The sequence below is a fragment of the Gossypium hirsutum genome, chromosome D10, assembly GCF_007990345.1.
Source record: "Gossypium hirsutum isolate 1008001.06 chromosome D10, Gossypium_hirsutum_v2.1, whole genome shotgun sequence".
NCBI lineage: Eukaryota > Viridiplantae > Streptophyta > Magnoliopsida > Malvales > Malvaceae > Gossypium > Gossypium hirsutum.
In genome coordinates this window covers 67966862-67986695 of record NC_053446.1, presented here as the reverse complement: position 1 = coordinate 67986695, position 19834 = coordinate 67966862, and the positions used below count along the sequence as shown (strand labels likewise).

The 19834-nt window shown below is 35.0% G+C and overlaps 1 protein-coding gene across 2 annotated transcripts; it reads right to left on the bottom strand.

Annotated features, from left to right (window-relative positions):
• Positions 1 to 10207: 10207 nt before the first annotated feature.
• On the bottom strand, positions 10208 to 16336 carry LOC107931826 (putative ABC transporter C family member 15). Of its 2 annotated transcripts, none has more exons than XM_041103828.1 (12): positions 16187 to 16336; positions 16022 to 16096; positions 13451 to 15795; positions 13239 to 13325; positions 12501 to 13151; positions 12264 to 12428; positions 11867 to 12161; positions 11561 to 11775; positions 11156 to 11461; positions 11000 to 11063; positions 10670 to 10909; positions 10208 to 10557 (listed from the first exon to the last, which is right to left on the bottom strand). In XM_041103828.1, exons 2-12 carry the CDS (start codon positions 16065 to 16067, stop codon positions 10433 to 10435), a joined length of 4539 nt encoding a protein of 1512 aa, XP_040959762.1. In that variant the 5' UTR covers positions 16068 to 16096; positions 16187 to 16336; the 3' UTR covers positions 10208 to 10432. The 2 variants fall into 2 exon arrangements, with proteins under 2 accessions (XP_040959762.1, XP_040959763.1); XM_041103829.1 differs by having other exon boundaries at positions 16022 to 16090; positions 16187 to 16329.
• Positions 16337 to 19834: the final 3498 nt, after the last annotated feature.

The following is a 19834-nucleotide window of genomic DNA, read 5'->3' as shown; positions in this document are numbered from 1 at the left end:
GATGAGAAGTGTTATATAAAGAAGGAAGGATCAAGTACTGTTAAGATGTGTAGATGCGGTAGAAGCCAAGAAAATTTGGAAGAAGTCCATGAGGGTATTTGTGGGACGCACGCCAGTGGTTTCACGATGGCCAGACAAATCATGAGATTTGGGTACTATTGGCCCACCATGGAAGGAGATTGCATTGATCATGCCAGGAAGTGCCACAAATGCCAAATTTACGGAGACAAAATACACGCGCCTCCTTCACCTCTTCATGTCATGACCTCTCCTTGGCCGTTTTCCATGTGGGGTATGGATGTTATTGGGCCAATATCACCAAAGGCTTCTAATGGGCATCGCTTCATCTTCGTAGTAATTGATTACTTTACCAAGTGGGTGGAGGCTGCTTCATATGCAAATGTCACAAAAGCAGTAGTCAGCAAATTCTTGAAGAAGGAGATTATTTGTCGATATGGGATGCCTGAGAGGATCATATCCGACAATGCGATGAACTTGAATAATAGCACAATAGCTGAAGTTTGTAGCAAATTTAAAATTAAGCATCATAACTCATCGCCGTATCGTCCCAAAATGAATGGTGCAGTGGAGGCGGCCAATAAAACATTAAAAGGATTGTGGGGAAAATGACTGAAACCTACAAGGATTGGCATGAGAAGTTATCATTTGCTCTCCTTGCCTATCGAACATCTGTTAGAACTTCTACTGGGGCAACGCCTTTTTCTCTGGTTTATGGAATGGAGGCAGTATTACCCATTGAAGTTGAAATCCCTTCTCTACGGGTGTTATCTGAGCTACAGTTGGATGAAGCCGATTGGATCCAATCTCGGTACGATCAGTTGAACCTAATAGAAGAAAAGAGGCTAAGAGCTATTCGCCATGGGCAAATGTACCAGAAACGAATGATGCGAGTCTATAATAAAAAGGTTCGCCCCCGAGAATTTCGTGAAGGGGACTTGGTACTAAAAAAGATTCTTCCTATACAAAAAGATTTTAGAGGAAAATGGATGCCGAATTGGGAAGGCCCTTATGTTGTAAAGAAAGCCTTTTCTGGTGGAGCTTTGATCCTATGTGAGATGGATGGCAAAAGTTTACCAAATCCGGTAAACGCAGACTCCGTCAAGAAATACTTCACATGAAAGAAAGGGGAACCAAAGTGAAAACCCGTAAAGGGCGCTTTGCTTCCTAAAAAAAAAAAAAAAAAAAACTTTGGAGAGGCTAAGGTGAAAACCCGTAAAGGGCACTTTGAGACCAAAGAGGGCTTGAGTCGAAAACCCGAAAAGGGCGACTCAAGTATTGAGCAGGATTGGAACATCAGGACTTGAGCGGATCAAATTTTGATCAGGGGCATATGATGATCTTGCTTTACCAATAAGAAAAGATATGCAACATCTTGGAACATTGACAGAGTATTGCAGATCTCCTGAACACATGTCAAACTTAGAAGGGTCTTCGGAAAGTTTGTACAGAGAAACTCAAGCGGCGATAACTGGGGCACCTAGTTCTTAGGTGTATTCTTGAAAATACATTTTATTTTCTTTCTTTCTTCCTTTCCTTTTGTGAAAACGTACATTCTCAATCCATTTCTTTGTTACCTTTCTTTCGCCATCTTTGATGTTTTATTTGAGTTATAATCAGAACTAGCTTTATTCTTATCCATTGTTATGATCTTTTTGCAAACATGTAATGATTAACGAACTAATAAAACTTTCAGGAAAGAAGTTTTGCACATTACTCTGGAAAATTTCTAAATAATATAGGGACCTGAAACATGACTAATGTTTAGAACACGCCAATTTTAAAAGTTGGAAATCTAGGAAGGAAGAGTCTAAATTAAAGACTATCCTTTCAGATTTTGTCGTCTAAACGTTGATTGAACAAAATGACAAGCTGTCGTGTTAATTACAAAGCTTAAATGAACAAGAAAGCAATGATCATCAGGCAATAGGAAGAGGTTACCTTGGAGAAAAGAGCCTTCACTTGCTCATAAGACTTTCGTACGACACCTTGAGAATGGTGTAGGAAACCAGAACGGCTCAGATCCTACATCCCCGAATTGTGATAAAAGAGGACAAAGGAAAAGCCACATATTTCTACCCTTAGATTACTGTGAGAGAATGATGGCACAAATCTTGGCGTCCCAGTGGATATAACTTTGAGGTTTACAATGGGGACAGTCTGGCTAAATGTTCCTTCAGAAAAATCAGTCAAGTGAGAAGGCGTTGTAGCATGTCAGTCACAAAACTTTGATAAATTGCGAGTAGTGATAACCTAAGCAAGATCATTCTCGAAAAAAATAAAATTCTGCATTCATGCAAATCCCATTCACATATGTCTAGTTAGGAGCATTTGTTTCATTTTGATCATGTCATCCTAATCATTAGGCATAATTAGGTTCATAATACAGGTCTTATCTCCCTGAGATTACAGTGGAACAGACCAAAGAATTTCAGATCTTATCTCCCTGAGATTACAGCGGAGCAGATCAAAGATAGTAATCCTATCTCCTTGAGATTACAATGGAGCGGATTAAAGGATCGTATCTCTCTGAAGTTACAGTAGAGAAGATCACATCAGGTCTTATCTCCCTGAGATTACAGTGGAACAGACCAAAGAATTTCAGATCTTATCTCCCTGAGATTACAGCGGAGCAGATCAAAGATAGTAATCCTATCTCCTTGAGATTACAATGGAGCGGATTAAAGGATCGTATCTCTCTGAAGTTACAGTAGAGAAGATCACATCAGGTCTTATCTCCCTGAGATTACAGTGGAACAGACCAAAGAATTTCAGATCTTATCTCCCTGAGGTTACAGTGGAGCAGATTGAAGCCAGAGATCTCATCTCCCTGAGATTACAGCGGAGCAGATCGAAGACACTATCCTATCTCCCTGAAGTTACAGTGGAACGGATTAAAATAAGAGATCTTATCTCCCTGAGATTACAGCGGAGCAGATCGAAGACACTATCTTATCCCCCTGAAGTTACAACAGAATGGATTGAAGCCACAAGTCATATCTCTTCTTGAAGTTGCAGTGGAGAGGATCGACGCAACAAGACAAAGTGGACTGAAATGAAGCTACTTGAAGAAGAAAGACGAATCTTATTTCCTCGGCAAGACTGGGCAAAAATTGGTCTTTCTTAGTCTTTGCTCTGTTATCGTTACACGACAACGAGCAAAGAGGGGCAGCTGTACAGCCCAATTAACGGAGCCCAAATCCAAAAAAAAAGGAAACCTAATCCCCCTAACCCATCTACCGCCGCCGTCAATCACCTCAGCCACCTGCCCTCTGCCACTGCCGCGCCGCACGTCCCCTCACCCACTTGCTCCATTAACGTCAATTACCTGCAACAAAGAAGGAAACACGCAAGCAGCAATAGCAGAGAAAAATAGAAGCAAAATTGGCTATAAAGAGGCCGAATATCATCTTTGTAAAGGGGCTTCTTCCGATTTTTGTAAAAAACAAAAAGAAACACATTAACAGAAAGAAATAAAAGAAAGATAGATTCAAGGTTATTTTTTTTCCTATCAGATTTGCATTTCATTTTATTTCTATTACTTTCTTCATTTTGTATATTAAATAAAAAGGGAAAAGGAAAGAGGCCGCACCTACTCGCCTGTGGCTCCGTCGTCGGAGGACCTCTTACTGTTGTCGGAATCAGTTCCTAGGGAGGGATCTAAGGCCCTCGGTCCTTCGGGTTGTTGGCCGAGCTTCGGTGCGCTACGATGGGAGGGCCGAGTAGCCCATTTCCCTTGCCGTCGGCCTAGTGCCACGATGGCGGTGCGCCGGAGGCCGAAAGAGCTTTAATGGCCGGAGTTTTGATAGAAGGGAGGGGAGGGGCCGTCGTTTTAAAAAAGGGCAGAGGAGAAAAATTGTTCTGAAATTTTTGTTTCTCTTCAACTGAAAAATGAATTTTTTTTGTAAAAAAAATTAGTTTTAATGTGTTAACAAAACGGCGCCGTTTTAGTCCTCCATGACCCGCGCGCGACCCGACCCGCTCCAGAGGGATCCGCGTGTTTTCGCTGGGTGGGCTATTTGCGCGCTCAGTCCCTCCAGTTTTAAAACGCATTGCAATTCGGTCCTTTTTGCTATTTCCTTTTATTTTTAATCTATCCCTATAATTTTAATTTTATTTCCATCTGGCCCACTGCTGCGCTGCGTTTTGAGGTGGTTGGGTTATTTGCCCATTTGATCCTTTCGCTTTTGGCGCGCTTTGTAATTTAGTCCCTTTCATTTTGAATTCGCCCAGTTTCTTTTGTTTTTATTTTGATTTAGTCCCTTCTTGAGTACTTTTATTATTCTCTTTATTATTTTAATATATTATCATCATTATTATTATCATTATTATTATTAACCTTATTATTACTAGTAACCATTACTCATTTACTTATACTTTTTTTTAACTTCAGGTGTTGCTATTTATATATATACGTATGTCTATTATAATATAAAGGTTTTTTTATATTACATATATCTATACATATTTTCATTTATTTTATAATGTATCCGTACATATTTTTATTTTTATTTTTTTTTGTATATATATACTTATATATTATTTATATTTGATACTTTATGCTCTATGTACATATATATTCCCGTAACTTTTTATATTTGTATGTATACATACATGCTTATGTTATATATATATATATTAACTTAAATACATACCTATATATATACCCCCCTTTTTATAATCTATATATATACGTACGTACCCATTTTTACAACTTATATGTACTTATATATTTTTCTATTTTTTTTAAATTGTATATATATGTATATATCCATATTTTCATTTTCGTAAATACATTAATACCTGCTTATATATATTTTTATACTTTATAATTTCAACATACGTATATATATGTGTATTATATTTCTATTCCTTACTATTATTTTATTTTGTATTTATTGCTTATTTATTTAATTTTCTTTATTATTTCGAATAAATATTTTAATTTATTTTTATATGTATTGTTTTTTTGATTGTAAGTATGATTTTTATTATATTGTTCCTATTGTTCATATTATTCTTACAGTTTTGCGTGCATTATGATTTTATTGGCTTTCGTATTTTTCCTACGATTTTCGTATTTCATTTTATTTGATATAACAAGTTCGTTTTGAATTAATAATATTTCGTGTTTAGATTCGAGAATATCGTACTCTAACTTACTGGGTTTCGATTTTCACAATAAATCTAAATATACGAATCTTTTCAAACTCAAGTTTTTAAATGATCTCCGGAATTAAGAAAAGATCGTGTCCTAACTTACTGGGCACGATCCCTTTCCTAAACCTGAGATAATAAAATATCTTCTAAATAAGCACTTTTCATACGCGTATCGGGAATTCGAGACATTGTGTCCTCCTTACTGGATATGATTCTCTTTTTTCGAATAACGTGAAGTACCCTCCTTTTCTTGGAAAATTTTCAACGTTTTAATACAATGATCGTATTTTTAAAATTCTTCAAAGTTTTCAACCTTCGACATTAAGACATTAACTAATCAACTAGGTACCAATTTTGGGCGTTACGAGGGTGCTAATCCTTCCTCGTACGTAACTGACTCCCGAACCCCTTTTTAAATTTCGTGGACCAAACTTGTTATTTTAATAAAATCAAATCGTTTATTAAAAACAACCACTTTTCGAGGTGATCCAATCACACCTCATAAAAAAGGATTGGTGGCGACTCCCGTTTCATTTTTCAAAACCCAAGTTGACCCCGTTTTCATCCAAAAAATGCTGTCAACACCAACCATGCCATGCATTTAGATATTACCTGAATATTTCAATCAAAAGCCATTTCCAAATGATATACACACCAGCACACAAACAATCCAACTAGGTTCATCTATGAGCTCAATTCAAAACTATTTTAAAGAAAATCTACCCAATCCTTACTGATGAAAGCAAGCGCCTAGCAGTATGAAAAAAAAAACATATATGCATACACGAATCATGCCAATCTCCACCATATGATCATGAAACTCAAAACCTCAAAAACCTTTTCAATACGCAAACCAGTTGAAACTCACCAATTCTTCAATTAATATCAATATTAACAAGTATCCCAATTAGATTAATATTTATTTTTTAAAACTGAAGTATAGATTTATTCAGAAAACTAAGAAACAGAATGTCACAACTCAAAAGGAATTAAAAAGACATGTGATTACCATCCAGAAACATGCAGCAGACACACATCAATGGACTAGAGATGCAGAAACCAATTTACTAGATAAACTACCAGATAAACTCTACATGCGTCACAACTCCCAGCAGGTTCCTAGAACTAAAATCAAGCCAACACAGATGCAGAAACCAATTTACTAGAGATGCTTTGCATATGCAGCAAAACAAAAATGAATCACCAATGTAAAAGTGACGCTGTAGACAAATTCAACTAGACACTTAAATGGGCAATAGAAGAATCAAAACTTGTCTTTGTTAAATCTAATCTAAGAAGTATCTATCTTATTTTAATAAGGAAATACATCAATCTACAAGACTAGAAAAGCTTAAAAATTCACAGGACTAGTAAAGCTAAGAAAAGCACAAATGAAAAATGATAATGTCTCTTTTAATGGCCTTATTATGTTAAGATATAATTCAGGACATCCAAGCTTCTTTAATCTCTTTTTTTAAAAGGAAAAAGAGATCTTTACTGATCAAAAAAGAGGCTCAAATACAACATAAGCAGCACCAAGACCAATTATACCACTACCAGTGAACTCAGCAAACAAACAAGAGACCAGAGAAAGGACACATGCGGAACAGTAAAGGACATACATAAGGCAAGTAGAACACCTATCCTATCAGATTGTTGTTTCAAAACACACCATGAAGGGGCAAAGACCTCCCAGTCCTATTAAGGAGCAGCCTTAAAATGCCCTAAAGCGAAGTAGGTCTACTTCAATGGAACTGTTAAATCCTACTTCCGAGAATCTGCCATTGTACAGTCACAAATTATTTAAACGTTGAGTAATTTACATTGGGTAGCCTATTACAACTCTTCCCTATCAAATCCCTGTCTAAGGTAAGGGCATAAAGCATAATGGAAGCAGTAAATCCTACTTCAGAAAAGCATAGGATTTTACATTATGTAGCTTATGACTATTCTTCCCTATCAGATTAGCAGTCATGTCGGGTTTTGTTCAAAATGAAAGGAAAATTGATTTACTAATCTTGAAAAGGGCATTGCATTTTTAATAAAAATAAATGAAATCTCACCCAACATAGCGATGGATTCATGATCTATATTAAATTAGAATGTTAGCTTCAATAATTATCAAACAGCAATTGGATGAGGTAATAATTATCAAACCATTGGTCAAAGATAATTTTTATATTTGGTTTAAGGTAGCCCAAAACAAACAATCAAAAGAAAAAATGTTATTCAGAAGCAGAAGGCACTGAGAAATCAACTAAGACAACAAATGAAGAAGAAATTGATTATGACATTGTTACTTTAGAAGATATATCCAAAACAGATAAAAGAACAGACATATAAACTACAAGGAAACAGATTAGAAGATGAGATAGGTTTATCACCTTACCACAACCTTCATGTGGGAAAATAAAATCTTTCTCCACTGTGAATAAGAAAGTGTGTTTTCAGTTTTGAACTGTTCAAAAATTTCTGCAGTATAAGAAAAAGTATATCGCATTAATAACCAGCAAGAAGCACTATACTTATCTGCAAATAAATAACAAAATAACAACCACAAATGAAGCACGTTCAAGGTGAACTCAAGCACTTCATAGTCCCAACTCCCAAGCAAAGAATAAATCAGATCTGCTTCATTATGTGCCAGTAATTGTTGAAGATCCAAAACTTTCCTTGTTGCATCAAAAGTAGGAAGATCTACACAAGATACATTCCCACAACCCTCCCAGTGACAAACATGTTGTCTCTCTCCATGAATGTGCAAAAGCTTTCTCAGAGCACGGCATCAATAAAGGTTTTTCCACAGCCTTCGTAGCTGCAAAGAAAATGAACTTCAGTAGTAGGCCCTGGTTCAGCTTTTGGTGCTTCAGGCTCTTTCTCCTTCTCCTTCAATTTATTTAATGTGTTCCCTAAACAAAACAGTTGGATGAGGAAGGATAGGCCGGGCAAATCTATAAAGAAGAAAATGACAAAAAAAAAGTGCTAATCCTTCCACATCAACTCCCTAGGGCCTGAAAACAACCCAGTCTTTAGTTAAAATGAATTTATAAAACCAAAAACACAAGGCATGGTATCTTTTAGACCTAGAATGTAATGAAAATACAGTGAAGGGAATCTTAAAAAAGGACAGAAAAAAAAGGCATTGTGAAAAGAACTAGGGCATATTTCCATCACGAAATAAATTGACTGTTTAATTCCCCAAACTAAGAGTACTTCAAGATCATTTAAAAAGCAAAAAACTCTGCTTTTCTCTAAACTCCCTCACAATACATAATGTTAAGAAGTTTGTGGTAATCCCTCTGTTTACATTCTCAAGGTCACACAGGCGGTAAAGTTTTTGTTTAGGCAATTCATACTTTTCCTACGAAAATGAAATGAAGATGAATAGCAATTACAGTGAGTATAAAAGGAAAGAACGACCCCAAATATATTGGGATTAAGACTAGGTTTCCCAGTTTTGCATCAGACAAAAGAAATACATAGCAAAAAGAAAATAACTCACCGTTCAGCCACTTCAAAACCATGCACTTTCCGCCAGTTGCGACAACATCTTCAGGGACCCTAGAAGAAATTAGGTCAGTTCATTGACATTATGTATAATACAAAGCAACACAAGGCCCTGGTATTGAGAAGTTGAGCACAAAACCATGCCAAAATATTCGTTCAAAAATCCAATCTGCATTTATGCTAGAACTAAGGCAAATTAAGTATATTTTACTTCAAAAAGAAGGCTCATAGATTAATCAAGCAAAGAAAAAATTTACTTAAAAATAAATTAATCAGTGGCAAAAAGTACGGTAGGAATAAATTCGAAAAAAGCAATGAAAATTCTGAAAAGAAGATGTTTAACTTACCATTCTTTGAACCATTTAACAGCGGGAGCCTCGGAATTGAGAATGGGACGTCTCTCGAATAGAGGAGAGGACCGCTGGCCTTTGATCGGAGGTACCACGCCGGACAGTGTGGAGGCGGCGACGGCTATGGTTTGTTATGAAAGGAGAAGAGAGGAGAAACAGAGTAGAAAAAGAAGAGAGGAAAAAAGATTAGGAAAGGGAAAAAGAGACGAAAGAACCAGGAAAAGAAACGTGAGAGAGGATGAATTTCGTCTCACGTTTGGAAAAGTAGTCACTTTGCCTCAGATTTAATTTTACTCTCGTAGGACTGCCTTGTACATTTTAGTCACGCAAACAAGTTAACCGTAAAGTAATCACCTTGTAATAAAATATTAAAACATAATTTAAAATAAATAAAAGTAATTATTTTTTGTAGAATATGCTATTATTTATTTTGTAAACGCAAAATAATTAATAGTGTTGAAAGCAGCTGTTGCAAACTTCAGGTATACCATCATGATCCGAAAATGAAAGAGTTTTAAGTAAAATTATAAGCTCAAAATTAATTTGAAAAAAAAAAAAACCCATTTTCTGGGCGTTCAACAAACTGCTCATCATCTTATGTTGGAATGGAAACAGAGGGCAAATATGGTTGGTGGCTTTTATTCTGAAATCAATTACTAATGAAACTTTGTGGTTGCAGGCAGTAAACTTCTCATCAGAAGACCGTTTAACAAGCAAACTAATCATTGCAAGATTATCATTTGTGAAGCTGCTAGATATAAGCATCACTTCATGTACTACATGGAGCAGAGACAGATCAATAAGGCGCATATTAAGCAGTGAAGAAGTAACAATCCACTGGAAGCTAAAGCTCCTAATGCATGATATTAATGCCACGAAGACTCAATTTCAGCAGATACACAGTTCGGATCAGAAGCATGAAGGGAGTAAACTAGCTAAATCTATGGCGATGAAAGCTTTAACTTATGCTCGGAATAATAAGTTTTGAACTGAGATTTTTTTATGTATGGTTTTTATCTTGTGATTTGGTATCGAAAAAAAATACTAATATTAAATCATGTTATAAGTTATTAAGTTTTTTATCACTCTAAATTTAATCAAGGTTTAACTTGATAATTAAAATTTAAATTATTTCACAATACGTTGTTTTAGAAAAAGTTTGTAATCCTGGCTTTAGACGAATCTTCTTTTTCTCCATTAACAAATAGTAGAAATAGAAACAATAATAGTATTTGAGTGTCTCACAGATGGTATGCTACATAGGTTATCAAGATTTTTAGCATAATAATAATTCATGACTCAATGGGGCTACTACATCCTGGACAAGTTATTAGCATACTACTACTTTCTGGAGATTCCACCACTCTCTCCTTTATTTTGCTTGCTGCAGGTTCTACTTAAGCAGATTTTTTAAGCTGTTGAAAGGTCTTAGACCGCATTGAGTACTCCCTTATAAGCTTAGAGAATAATGAATCCTCTCGTTCTAGTAGTTTCGCAGGTGACTCAAACTCTGCAACTCTTCCTGTTAACACAAAATGGTTCAATTTGTTTTTCAACAATTCTAAAGAGTGTGTGTGTGTGTGTGTGTGTGTGTGTGTGCGCGCGCGTGCATGTAAGCATCTACATAGTCTTACCATCACTTAGAACCAAAATAAGATCACTGTCTATAACAGTGTGAATTCTGTGTGCTATTGTCACAACTGTCCGATCTTTGAACTCTTGATCAATAATCTTCTGTATCACTCCATCAGTTGCAGAATCAACTGATGCTGTTGCTTCATCCAGTACAAGAATGCTGCTTTTCTTTAACAATGCCCTTCCAAGACAGAATAATTGCCTTTGGCCTACACTCCAGTTTTCCCCATTTTCAATCACTGTTCAACACATTCTAATATCAGTACCTTTCATTAACAAATGAGATACAACCACTCTATGAATTAATACCCCAAGTTTATAAACCTCACCTGTAGCATCCAACTTTTCTTCCTTTGCACGCACTATCTCACCAAGTTGGCATTTATCCAGAGCCTGAAAATTTCACATGCATGCCACTCTAATCACTATATACATATTTGTCTATTATATTCAGTTTAAGGGTAAGTTTTATGAATTTCAATTACCTCCCATACTTCATTATCCGAATATTGCACGAGAGGATCAAGGTTCCCTCGAACGGTTCCCTCAAACATTGTAGGGTCCTGTGGTATAATACTAAGTCTTGATCTTAAGTCATGAAGGCCTATCTTACAAATGTCCACATTGTCAATTATAATGCTCCCTTCTCTAGGCTCAACAATCCTAAAAATAGCCTGTATAAGTGTTGATTTCCCACTTCCTGTCCTTCCCACAACACCAATTTTTTTTCTTCCTGGAAATGTGCAGCTAATATTTTTTAGGACAGATGGAAGATGCTCAGCATAACGGATCTGTATGGCAGTCAAAATGTTAGTAAATGCATCTAAATGCATCTCAAGCTTTACAATATAATGTTTGGAACATTATGGATGGTTGTTAACATTCCTTACCTCCAAGTTTCTAAAGCAAATAGTTCCAACTTCAGGCCAGTTATTATGGGGTCTACACTCTTCAATCTCAAGTGCTGATTCACTAGCTAAGTTTGAGTACTGAAGTATTCTTTCTACTGAGATCATCTTGTTTTCTGCATTGCATATGTTCCATATTACTGAAGCTTGCTGAACATTTAAATTTATTCCATATGTAACCGCCAGTCCTGCAATGCCTGTTAGAAAAGTTTTTCGTTTTTCGATCAGTGGTCATTGATAAAAAAAAAATTTTCCTCTTCTGAAAATACCATATTGGATTATACTCACTTGGATTAATGATTCCATCAGGAAGCGACACCAGCACGACCAATGAGAAAGCAAATACAAAATTGGACAGTAGATTTAGTCTGAAAGAAAGCCATTCCATTGCTGAGACATTATGAAACCAGGGCCTTGAATGGTTGTCAATGAGACCAAGATTTGCATTAATGAAACGATTTTCTTGATCAAATGCTCGGATTGCTGCTGCACCAGCAAGTGATTCTGCAAAGTGGTGGAGAATAGGAGCTCTTTGTATTCCTGCTAAGCGTGCCAGTTCTCTTGCTGTTGGTATGTAATATTGCTGAAACAATTATATTAAGTCATACTTGGTTTTTCATTGGGCATGGTATAGCTATTTAAACATCTCTATATAACTTAGTAATAAATGTGAACTTTCACTTACTTGGTACCATAAGCAAATTGCAGTCACGGGAATGAAGATGACGAACACTTCCCATGCTACCTGTGACATCACTGCAATGGTTCCGAGAATCTGTATTATTGAGAAAGCACACCATCCTAATCTCGATGCCATTTCCAAGTCTAGCACACTTTGGTCGGTAGATGCCTGAAAATAAAACAACTTTAAGACTATGCAATCACATAAAAAAAGATTTATCTGTGCTATTGAGCAACTCACCCTATTTAAGATTCTTCCAGCTGGGGTTGAATCAAAAAATGCCATTGGAGCACGGAGTACACTGTGCAACATGTTAATGAAGAGTGTTTGTGCCGTCCAAAGTCCTGTTACTGCCACAAGCATAGCTCGCACTAACACACAAAGTGAACTTCCAACAGCAAGTAGCGAATAAACGAGTAATACAAACTTCATCCCCAATGTAGGTTCTGTTTCACTTGTAGGAGGTGAAGCCCATGCCATCCAGTAGTTACTTGCAATCTGTAATACTTGGAATGATGACTGTGCCAAAAGTATAATTGGAATCAAGAATCCACCCTTTACAGTTGTTATATAAGACCAGTAAACTTCTTTCCCTATGCTTCCCTTCTCTCTTTCTTCATCTTGCACTAGCTTTCCTCCATTTTCTGTTATCTCTTGAGGGTGGAGACGATCCGAGCCATGCTTTTGTTGTAGTTGTTGGGCATTAGAAGTCAAATCTGTGTCGGATTCACCGTCACTTCCCAGATCTTGACATGTTTTACTGGAATTTTCAACTGTCACAACAGATTCAAGTGCTTTCTTATGTGCACCAACTAAATTTCCAAATCCTATGTTCTGTTTCAGAAGTTCATCGAATGTGCCTGCTTGTGCAATTCTTCCATTTTGCATCACCTGTTGAGAATCAAGATAGATGTCAGGCAACATAAAGTACAGTCTTGTCTTTTGCTATGAATCTGAAATTTGATTTAACTTGCTTACCAGAATGATGTCGGCTGCAGGCAGAAACTCAACTTGGTGAGTAACATAAAGTACAGTCTTGTCTTTGAGAATTCCCATCAAACAGTCCTGCAAAGTGTAGTTAAACAATAACAGGTCTTTAAATTAAAGTTTCTTAATGGTTCAAAATGGTAGTCATAGTCCATGATCCATGAGAAAAACCTATTATTCTCAGGACATGTACTTATCTTTACCTCAAACAGCTGTGTGCCCGTATGAGCATCCACAGCACTGAATGGATCGTCAAGTAGATATATGTCAGCATCCTGGTAGACTGCACGAGCAATTTGTATCCTTTGCTTTTGTCCTCCACTCATATTGATCCCTCTTTCTCCAATCTCCGTTAAATCACCACAAGCAAATAGCTCAAAGTCCTTTGTCAAAGCACATGCTTTCACTGTTCTGTCATATTTGTTATTGTCATAAGGATTCCCAAATAAAATGTTCTCCCTAATATTCCCAGTCAATATCCATGGCGACTGAGGAACATAAGCCTTTGTGCCACTAACTTTTACGGTACCTGACAACTTCTCTATTTCTCCAAGAATACATGAAAGCAAGCTAGACTTGCCTGATCCCACAGCTCCACATATTGCCACCTTCATCCCTCTCTTCACTCTTAGTTGCACCCCATTGAGGGTCGGATTAGTTGATTCGGGGTCCCAGCTGAATTTTCCGTTGTCAACTTCAACATCAAAACTTGTTTGATCTCTGGGAACATGCTCAACAGCCTCCTGCTGTATTTCCTCTTCCTGGAGATAGGAAGCAACTCTATCTGCTGAAACTTTAGCCTGTGCTATAACTGAGAGTAGATCAGGTAAATTGAATATAGGGTCTTGTAACATGCGGAAGGTAGCCAGTGCAGACAAGACTCTACCAGCTGTGAGCTGAATCCCCATTAGCATACATGCCCCAAAAGTCACCACAGAGATAAACGTTGGTGATCCCCAGAAAATAAAAGCTGAAGTTGCTGCCAATCTCAGTGATTTCCATAACCACTTATACTCTACCTTTCTCAAGCTCTCTAGCTTGTGAAGGAACTGACTGTCCCATGCTTGAAGTTTTATGGTCTTCATGCTTCTAAGAACTTCTGAAGTAGCCTTCATCCTGTCATCCTTTGCATCCATGATCTTAGATTGATATCTTTTCTGGATTCTTGCTATTGGTATGTTACAAGACATGACAATTAAAGTTGCAGCTAATGCTGCTAAAGACCCCAAACCTAGACTTGTGTGCAAAATGTAGATGGCTAATGAGATTTGTATAGGCAACATCCATATAATGTTTAAGTACCAAATGAAATCTGTGAATCTTTGGATATCTACACTCATATAGTTGATGATCTCTCCACTAGTGTGGCTTTGCCGAGAAGGACTGGACAAAACTAGTCCCTTCTTATATATGCAAGATATTAGAGAAGCTCTAAGCCGAAGGCCTAACTGACGGGCCCCAAAGATCCATTGCCTTTGTGCTATTGTCTCAACCATCTTGGCACCTAGAAAGGCTAGTGCAAGAACGTATCCACTTTTTATGTCCCTGGTTTTCTTCTCAGCTAGGAAGTTCACAAAGTCATCAATCAGATATGGACCAACATATGATGCTCCTGCACTTATCACTGCAAACATTGCATTAATTGCTGCTTTTTTCCTGATGAACAGAAATATTGCTTTGTATATAGATGGATTTGTCGAACCATCCTTCTCTCTAACTTGTTTTAGATTCTGATCAAAGGCAAAGGAAGAAAATTCTGCAGAGTCCTTGACATCAACATCAGGGATATCATCTTCTTCTAAGGTTTTCTTGATCCCCACAGAAAACAATTGGTTGAGCCAAGAGAAGGTAATGAGTTGAAAAAGAGTTGCTTTCCCATATGGAGATCCCCTTTTCTTGTTCGAATCTTTATCAGTTTTTCCACTGAGAAGTGGCTCAGCAATGTTATGGGAATCAATAAAGATTAAACCTGTCTTCCCTCTGATTGATATAATCAGCAAGATAAAGGATGGAAGGAGACTGATAAAGTTTGCATAATCTATCATTTTAAGATAGCCATGCTCTTCTGTTTTTAAGTAAGTATCAAGAACTGTGGAGGTAATGGAAAAAAAGAAGCTGAAAGCCCACCATGTTCTTAGAATCCAAAGAAATCTAATGTGCTTTCTTTTAGGAACCAAGCACACTACAATTATTGTTACTGCCCATGAAATCACTGGCACAATCTCTGAAGAATAAGCTTCAAGTTTGGAGTTGCAACGAGTGTCATTCATGCTATATAGCAGCATCAGTAGCTTTAGGACATGAATGCATAGCATTAAACTAGAACAGACAATGCTGGCTCTGTAAGAAAGACTGACTTTTGCAACGATGGGGTAATCTTTTGAAGCTTGAGCTGCAATATTCCTGCTGGTTTTGCTCGCAATCTTTTGAACTAAAGGGAGCAATATGATTCCAACGAAGCCAAGTTGCAGAATTATGCAGACTTCCTCCCAGAAACACGGTGATATTAGCTGCATCCATGTCACTTGGAACTGAAGAAACTTCAAGTCTGTCATACAATAATAATAGAAAAATATGAGCCATGAATTAGGTCCAACAAGGTGTAGAGAGCCATTAATTATGCATATATATAGGTATTGGTATATCAGTAATCCGAGTCATGAACACCATGCATGGTGTAATATGGCGATTTTTAATTTTGATCATTTTCTGTTGTACTGTATGTATGTTTGTATTCATAGAGGTTATACAAGTGCATGTGTTTTGTTACTCACTGGCTGAAAAGAATGAAGTGGAAACATCTTGGTCTTGCAAAACCATGCTTCGTACATACCCTCCTTCCTCTGCAACTTAAAAAAAATAAAAATAAAAGCTTCAGTTGTCTTAATAATTATTGAGAGGAATGAAGTATACAGCGTGCTGATGAGAGTAGGACTTACACGACGTATACAGAGGGCTGAAGGAGCAAGTTGAGTAAGTGCATATATATATATAATATGACTCAGAGCTGTCGATGATATATAGAGTTTTGAGGGTGTAGACAAACAAGTTGTATATCAATTATCTTAAGATCAAAATATAAACCTGTAAAAAATATTATGTACATTGTTTGTCAAATAATCAGATAAAAAGATTGACGTGATAATAAGTCAGTGATAAGAGGCGATTGTTTGGCTGGTTTGTTAGATTCAAAGCACGTGAGTTGTGAGTATGAGAGGAGAAAAACACATCACAAATCAAAATCAATCACTACAGCTAGCAAATTAAGGAAGATGAGTCATGAAGTGATGGTCGGTGTTCTGTCCCTGTCCGTCTTTGTAAGAAAAGCACTGAAGGAAATTAGTTGTATCAAGTCGTAGAAGAAAAAGAGGTTTATTTTTTAAGCACAAGAGATTAATCGGTGGGTGCTACGTATTTACATGCATGATTACCTTTTGTTATCATGAATCATGGAGACTGGCCGTAGATTCAGCTGCATCCAATGTATTGGAATTTGGAAACTTGAACCAACAGAAAATATTATTAATTAAGAACAAAAAAGAAAACACTGGTTTTTTTTTTTTTTTCAGAACTCGATGGGCACGGCAAATGACTATTAACGCGTAAGAGATCTATATGGCGATTGGGCTTGAACTGATTGCTCTAGATTTAGTATTATCATTTTGTTTATATATAGTTAAAACCATAGATATAATTAATGAACTATGCATAATTGTCATCTTACACTGAAATCCAAAATTTTTAAAATTGGTAAATGTGTTAACGAGGAATTTGTATTAGGATATATTATTTCCATTATTCAGAAAATTGGATAAAAATGATAGATTAAAAAAAGTAAATTAATTTATTTAATATATAAAGATTAAGAGTAGAGAAAATAAAATGTAATCTGAATTTTAATGTAAATAAATTATCACCATTCATATATCATATTAAACAGATAATTTATTTGATGTAAATATATTAATAAAATTTAGTAATAATAAATTTATAACATTGTTTTAGTCGAGGACAAGGCCAAAGACAAGGCCTCCTTCTAATTTAATTAATAATTATGTATCAAATAAAAAACATGAAAACAATCAAACACCATAAAAGACATCTACATTTTCCTCCACTCATTGAAATGACTATGACTAATAAGTTTTTAAATTTAATTTTTAGTGGAGTTAGCTTTTCTTTTGGGAGTGCCACTTTTTACGATCACTTTTTTGTTTTGGCTTTTTCTCCTATGCTTTTTCAGTTTCCTATAGTGAATTTCTTATATAATTGTATAATTGTAGGTGAGTGCAAAAGAGTTTAATACAATGAGCTAACCAACAAAGGAATCAATGATTACAACTAATTAAGAATGGTTATATGCGGATGACTAGTTCATCAATAAAATTATTTAATCATTCATCACTAACCAACCCCGCCATTTTCTCCATTAGGGAAATCTCTATACCCATACTCTTAAAAGTATAAAAATGGAATCCACCAAATATATATATTAAAAAGCATTTAATAGCAAAGTAAGATTGTTTTGCTACATCATTTAACCTACATGAATTAATTTATTTATTTTTTAATAAGAAAATCGAAATAAAATTCAAAACATAAACGGTATAATAACCAAATCAAAATTTTATTCGACCCTTGTGGTCGTTTTTTACTCAAAAAAAAAAAGGAATCAAATCATGATTTTAATTATCATAAATAAAAATTTTAAGTAAAACATTCATGATAGAATAAATTATACGCTCTTTCAAAATAAAATATTCAAAATCATTAATAGTCAAAGGTGCTATAGCTCCTACTTGTACGTTGCTAATTATAAATGGTAACATAATTTTTAATAATTTATATATATTTTTAAGATTTTTTTAATTTTTTTAGAATTATTGTTAAGAAAAAATTTAAAAAATAAAAAGATGTTTTTGCTATAGTTTAGGGACCAACTCAGTAATTAACTATTTAAATTAACGTTCCACGTCATCATTTAACATAACAAGAAACAAATGGCTAATTTGCATTCTAAATATATGAAGGTTAATTTGCTCATTTTTTCAATAAAAAGGTCGAAATATAATCCGCGTCTAAGTACAAGGGCTTCCCTAATACTCTTACCATTTTTTTTACCAAAACGAATAAGTTTATATTCCATAAAAAAAAGAACATTTAAGTTTTTTTCACATATTCTTATATTATTATACATTTATTGTTTTTATATTAATATCATTCTTAAAAAAAATTAATTATCATTCTAGAAATTTTGTAAAGAGATAACAGTAATTATATACATCCATGCATATACAAGCTTTTCTTCAATTCCATTTGATTTTAATTAAACTATTTAAAAGTGAATGATGCAAACAAGATCAGAAATTAAATTATGGGATAGAGAGCAAAATGTAGAGATGCTTCCTTTCTTCTTCCCACCCCAAAATCATAAAGAATAATATCCTAAACACATAGTCAAGAAATTTTTAAACTTTGTAATTATTAAATAAAAAATTAATTACAACTTCGCTAAGAGTTTTAGAACTTCGTGGATACAAACAAATAGTGCAAATGATACTAAAGCCATGGTATTTAAGGAAAATTATACTTCTGTAGAACTCAAATTTGGCTTGTTTTGGTTTTTTTTTTCAATAAACTTAGACAAATTTCAACCTTTTATGTTTTTTTTTCAAAATTTTAATTATTATTATACATGCTGCATATGTGTATAGATAAACTACATTCATAATAATAATAATAGAAAATGCTTATTTTAGTAAATTTTAATATTTTTAAATTTAAACCTCTATTGTTTATTAATAAAGGATAAACTACTCGATTAATCACCTTATTTTTATTTTGATCATCTAAAATTAAATTCTTGTAATATTGTCACCATCCTTAGGAAATGCTTTATTTTAGTTATCAAAATGAAATCCCCTAAAAATCAGGTGACCAATTAGTGAATTTACCCAAAAATAATAGACGGTACCAGCTGCAACTGCAAATGAACTAAACTACCTTACAGCCTATTTTAGTGTGTTGAACCAAAAGAAAAACCCAACCTATTTGAGTGAATGCAAATTTGTCCTCTGAAGATTCTCTGACAGAGATGGATAGTATTACTTTATAAATGGTGAGATGTCGACGGAATACTTATATTAAATTTAAAATTAAATCTAGGGTTAATTCTCTAAATTTGGCATTAGGTATAAATTTTTTATCTAAATTATCTCTAAATTTGATAATTATTTTCACATAACGGCTTGAATTTTTTTTTGTCTAAATTAGTCCCTAATGTTCAGATTCCAATGTGAGAATAATTGTTAAGTTCAATAACTATAAAAAAAAATCAAGTCTCAATATGAGAACATTTACTAGTTACTATCCCAATATGGAAATAATTACCAACTTTAAGGACTAAGTTGAAAAAAAATTCAGATTTCAATGTGGTAGTTGCTGCCAAGTCTCATATACTGATTTAACCAATGTAGTCGACGTCGGTTGTATCAGTTAGTTGCACTATTCCAATAATAAGTCGGAACAATCACTTCTCTTTTCTGTACCGATGTAAATTTCGGTCCATACTAGTTGTACCGGCATAT